The sequence below is a fragment of the Colobus angolensis genome, unplaced genomic scaffold, assembly GCF_000951035.1.
Source record: "Colobus angolensis palliatus isolate OR3802 unplaced genomic scaffold, Cang.pa_1.0 Scaffold67, whole genome shotgun sequence".
NCBI classification, from domain to species: Eukaryota; Metazoa; Chordata; class Mammalia; order Primates; family Cercopithecidae; genus Colobus; species Colobus angolensis.
In genome coordinates, this window is record NW_012120376.1 from 7,844,071 (window position 1) to 7,849,914 (window position 5,844).

Sequence of the window (5,844 nt, forward strand, 5' to 3'; positions counted from 1 at the left end):
AAAAAAAAAAAAAAAGGCAAATGGTTGTATTCCTCTCAAAGAAGGCAATCAGATATGCATTTATCTCAGTGAGCAGAGGGATGACTTTGAATGGGAGGCAGGTTTACCCTAATCAGTTCCCAGCTTGACTTTTCCCTTTAGCTTAGTGATTCTGGGACCCCAAGATTTATTTTGCTTTCACAACCTCATAAGACAATACTGATTTTAAACTCCTAGCACCCTTTGCCTTTCTTGCCAAGTGCATTGGAATTGTTGGGGAGAGGGGTTGGAGGATACATGTTTTTGTCACCTCTCCTCTCTTCATGGTATCCTGAAGTCAATCACCTAGGTGTCCCTGCAGATACTGCCAGACCTCAGAGAAGGAAGTCCCCCCTCCTTTTATTTTTTTTTTTGAGATGGAATCTTGCTCTGTCGCCCAGGTTGGGGTGTAGTGTGATCTCGGCTCACTGCAACCTCCGCATCCTTGGTTCAAGCGATTCTCCTGCCTCAGCCTCCCAAGTAGTTGGGATTACAGGCACCCGCCACCACACCCAGCTAATTTTTGTATTTTTGGTAGAGACTGGGTTTTGCCACGTTGGCCAGGCTGGTCTCGAACTCATGACCTCAAGTGATCCACCCACCTCGGCCTCCCAAAGTGCTGGGATTACAGGCATGAGCCACTGTGCCCGGCCAGAAGCCACACTTCTTAACCTACAAGCCTACTTCCTCTCTGTCTTCCTCCCCAATTTTGTTTGTTTTGGACTAATCTCATTATACATCCCAGTACAAATGCATCCTCCCTCCTGTAATAGGCTCACTCCCCAGGCCCAAGAGTTATGATCTTAAACAGACTATTTATTAGAAAAGTAGAACTGTAAAGGGAGATGATTGTGCCCCTTGCTCTCCTCACAACTTTGCAACCTGGAGAGATAATAGTATATACACTTTTCTTAAACATGCCACACACATTTCTCTGAAGAATCCAAAAAGAAAAGCAAAACAAGGCCTTGATGGCAGTAGGCATTAGAAACGGAGGTGGGGTACGAAAACAAAATAGTGCTTGTCTCCAGAATTACTTGTCTCACTTCTAGCCCCTTGCTGTAACAGCTCAAATTTCCTGGCACAGGTTCAAAGGCCAAGAGGGACATGTAACATAGTGTCCAAAGAGGGAGAGGCCCTGGGTGAAATGTGCTATATGTGTACTTGGGTATGGCTTGGGGAAGCCAGAGTTGTGATCCAAGAAGTTGAGGGGTGGGAAAGATTTTTCTGAAGCAGTGAGGCTAATGGGTGGGGAAAGGGGTTGAGGTGGCTCTTTTCCATGCTCATGGGGCGACAAAGACATGGACACGATGCCAGGCATTGCTGAGGACACCTCGTAGGTTCCAGATTGGGGCCACAGTGTCTGGCTGCACATTGTAGCCATCATCCACAGCCTTACAAACAATGTTCAGTTCCTTTTGTCCAGCTGGCACAGGGGCTTGCAACTGCCACAGACGCCATGCCCAGGCCTTCCTAGGGCGCTGTTCCTCTTCATCCAGCTTAGCCACCTGCCAGGTTAGGCCCCCATCCAGAGACACATCCACCCGGATCACAGCTCTGCCACCACCACTCCATGCATAACCCTTGATGGTCACCTCCCCTGATTCTACAGTCTCTCCATCCCGGGGCTCTGTGATGGCCGACTGGACAGGAAGTTCCTGAATGGATGGAGCAGAGTCAAAATCTACAGTGTCCCAGTCCACAGATGGAGAGAAGCCTTTGTAATCCCGCCGTTGCCAGTGGCTGTAACTTTCCTCTGGCTGCACACTCACTCTGCCCAGCCATTTGACATGGCGGGCACCCACCACTCCAGGAACCACCACACGCACAGGGAAGCCGTGGTCACGTGGCAGAGGCTGCCCATTCATCTCATATGCCAGCAGGACCTCAGCTTCAGGGTCCATGGCCCGAGCCAGAGGGATGGATGCTCCATAGGCAGTCCCAGTAGGGTCTGAGTCCAGTCCCTCAAAGCAGACGTGGGCCTCAGTTTCACAGAGTTGGTAGCCAGCCTGGGCTAACACATCACAGAGCCGTGCCCCAGCCCAACGTGCAGTGCTGATGGCTCCTGTCCTCCACTCCAGACCTTTTACTTCTTTGACCTGAGTCATCTCAGAGCGCCGGTTGCCGGCACACTGCAGAGTGACTGTGATCTCGTACTTGGGAAAGTTGTGCAAGTCATCCAGGGAAAGAGACAGTGACTGACCCCCAGGTGCTCCTACTATATGTAAGCGATAGGTGTCTGGATCCAGGTTAGGTACAGGCAGATGGTTCCGGGTGAAGAAGATAGGGTTGGGTGTGATGTAGTTTTCTGTCAGCAGCTCAGGTGGGGGCTCCGCATTAAAGGGGCGCTGGCTGTTGACCTTTAGGGCTGGGTGACGTACAGGATCATCAGCATAAGGGTCAGAGGTCTCCACGGTGGGGGCTACTTTGTCTTCGGGGTTCAGCTCCCCAATCTTGTACTGAGCCAGTAACTCACGCACGTGGGACTGGTTGTGAACAGCATAGAGGGCCCAGAAGGGCTCTAGGGGACCCCCAGCTGCTAGCATCAGCTTTGAAGGCCCCCCTGGATGTAGGTCTACAAATTCTGTGACATCAAAGACCTCAGAGCCCAGAGTCACCCAGATCCCAGTCTCAGGGCTGGTATGGGAACTCACTTCCTCCTTAGTGTATATGCGTGTTGACTCCTGAGCAGCCTGTCGGCAGGGAAGGAGTAAGATAAAAGGGAAGAGACTGTTAAGAAGAAATCACTCGGCCGGGCATGGTGACTCACGACTGTAATCCCAGCACTTTGGGAAGCCGAGGCAGGCGGATCACCTAAGGTCGGGAGTTGGAGACCAGCCTGACCAACATGGATAAACCCTGTCTCTACTAAAAATACAAAATTAGCCAGGCATGGTGGTGCACGCCTATAATCCCAGCTACTCGGGAGGTTGAGGCAAGAGAATCACTTGAACCCGGGAGGTGGAGGTTGCGGTGAGCTGACATCATGCCATTGCACTCCAGCCTAGGCAACAAGAGCGAAACTCCGTCTCAAAAAAAAAACAAAAAAAGAAGAAATCACTCTAGCTCACCCTGACCCAACCCACAGTGTTGGCCGCTGGGAAGTGAAGGTAGCAGATTAGCATATTTCATCTCCACTGTGCATGAAGACTGTCACTGTGGACTCTGTTGTAACTGCAAGAACACAGGTCACAGCCTGGGTTGCTTGTGGAGTTTACTAGGACTGATTCCTTTATTCTGACAATTTTTTTTTCTTTTTTTGAGATGGAGTCTCACTCTGTCACCCAGGCTGGAGTGTAGTGGCCCGATCTTGATCTCGGCTCACTGCAGACTTACCCTCCTGGGTTTAAGCAATTCTTGTGTCTCAGCCTCTCAAGTAGCTGAGATTACAGGCGTGCACCACTACACCTGGCTAATTTTTGTATTTTTACTAGAGATGGAGTTTTGCCATGTTGCCCAGGCTGGGCTCAAACTCCTGACCTCAAGTGATCCACCCACCTTGGCCTCCTATAGTTGGCAGGGATAACAGGCGTGAGCCACTGTGCCCAGTCTGTTCTGACAATGAAGCACCTTCCTTACTTACCCTGCATCGATGGTCCTGATAGGCCAACACTGCACCGAGACCTAATAGGGTTCCCATGACTTTCCATCCCCGGGTGCTGGAGTTATCACCAGAGAAGGTGAGGCTGGGGTACTGGGGCCGAAATGAATCATTTGTGGAGCAGGCCTGAATGTAGATCCTTGAGGGGATTGATTTGAGTCTGGAAGAGAGAGAGGTCTTAGTAGCACGTATGGTCATATGATAGGGTCAGTGAAGGCCTGGGGTCTACTTCTTTCTCCCTGGTTGGCCATTGGTTCCTTCAGTTGGAACTTAGTTTCTCCAGGGATAGGTGGGAAAAGTAGGATCTGGCTTTCTCTCTCCTCCCTGGACACACTCTCTCAACTATCTTATTTGCAAGGTATGACATTGTAAAAGACACTAAGGGTGGGAGGTAGGGGCTAGGGGGCAAGTCCTGGGATGGGCTGGCTTACCTGCTGGCCTGTTGGAGCCTGAGGACCACAGCTCTGTGCAGCAGCAGCATTGTAGCAGACCTGTAGAAGGAAGATTCTGGGATCAAGATAGGGAGACCCTGGGAGGGGATATTAGGGAGGCCTAAGGGAATGGGTGGGAGGAAGACACAGAGAAGGTCAGCAAGGAGCTTTCTGGGCAAATGGGGAGTCCTGAGAGTGGGAGTCCAAATGGGCCCTTAGAGAAAACTTGGAGCACTTCAGAGACAGACTGTGCTGACAGGATGACAGGTAATGTGTGTGGGGAGTGGGGTAGGAGGGATGGGTGCTTCTAGAATCAGAATCACCTCTCTCCCATCTTCCATTCTGAACTTCGTCCACCATAGAGAACAATGCCTGGGGCAAACGGCCTAAAGGACCAAAGCCAAATGTCTACTGGCCAGATTATTATTTCTGAAGTCAGCAGAGGACAACTGTGGATCAGACTGACTTAAACAGGGATAAAAAAAAATAAAGAAAAAAAAAAGTAGTGGCAGCCTAATTGGGTGAAGGAGCCCAGATTCTGGGGGCAAAATGCCTTGGGTTTGTGAAACTGGATCTTGCTATTCATTAACCAGCCCGATTTCCTGAGCAAGACTCCAAGCTGTTCTGAACTTGCTTCCTCATCTCTGAAATGATACCTGCCTAGCAGAGCTGACATGAAGAGTCAACGAGTACAGTAGTACCCCCTTATCTAGTGGGGATATGTTCTGTGACCCCCAGTAGATGTCTGAAACCACAGATTGTACCAAACCCTATATTACTGTTTTTTCCCCCATACATACATACCTCTTATAGTTAAGTACTAAATTACCCACAGTAAGAGATTAACAACAATGGCTGGCGCAGTGGTTCATGTCTGTAATCCCAGCACTTTGGGAGGCTGAGGTGGGCAAATCACCCGAGGTCAGGAGTTCAAGACAAAAATAAGCTGGGCGTGGTGACATGTGCCTGTATACCCCAGTTACTTGGGAAGCTGAGGCAGGAGAATTGCTTGAACCTGGGAGGTGGAGGTTGCAGTGAGCTAAGATCACGCCACTGCACTCCAGCCTGGGCAACAGAGAGAGAACTCTGCCTCAAAAAAAAAAAAAAAAGAGATTAACAACAATAACAAAATAGAAAAATTATAACATTATACTGTACTAAAAGGGCTGGGTATGGTGGCTCACCCTTATAATCCTAGCACTTTGGGAGACCTAGGCAGGAGGACTGCTAGAGGCCAGGAATTGGAGACCCCGTCCCTACAAAAAATAAAAAGTTAGTTGGGCATGGTGGAGTGCATCTGTGGTCCCATCTACTCTGGAGGCTGAGGTGAGAAGATCTAAGCCCAGGAGTTTGAGGTTACAGTGAGGTGACTGTGCCACTGCACTTCAGCTTGGGCAACAGAGCGAGACCCTGTCTCGAAAAAAAAAACAAAAAAAGTCATATGAATGTGGTCTCTCTCTCAAAATACATTTTTTTTTGGCCAGGCATGGTGGCTCATGCCTATAATCCCAACATTTTGGGAGGCCACGGAAGGAGGATCACTTGACCCCAGCAGTTTAAGACCAGCTTGGGCAACATAGTGAGACTGTGTCTCTAGAAAAAAAAAAAACAAATTAGCTGGGCATGGTGATGCCTGTCTGTAGTCTCAGTTACTGGGGTGGTGAGGAGAGGAGTGCTGAGATGAGAGGATGGCTTGAGCCCAGGAGGTCGAGACTGCAATGAATCATGATGGCACCACCGTACTCCAGCCTGGGCAATAGGGTGAGACCTGGTCTCAAAAAAAAAAAAAAAAAA

The 5,844-nt window shown here is 49.6% G+C and overlaps 1 protein-coding gene across 2 annotated transcripts in view; it reads right to left on the minus strand.

The window, feature by feature from the left end:
- Positions 1–813: 813 nt before the first annotated feature.
- SUOX (sulfite oxidase) overlaps positions 814–5,844 on the minus strand; it is an 11,328-nt gene continuing 6,297 nt past the window's right edge. For both annotated transcript variants that reach the window (XM_011926147.1, XM_011926146.1), the window contains 3 exons: positions 4,051–4,110; positions 3,602–3,779; positions 814–2,711 (listed from right to left, as the gene is read on the minus strand). In XM_011926147.1, the coding sequence (XP_011781537.1) occupies positions 1,302–2,711; positions 3,602–3,779; positions 4,051–4,100 (1,638 nt within the window). In that variant the 5' untranslated portion in view covers positions 4,101–4,110 and the 3' untranslated portion in view covers positions 814–1,301. The remainder of the gene's footprint in view (positions 2,712–3,601; positions 3,780–4,050; positions 4,111–5,844) is intronic.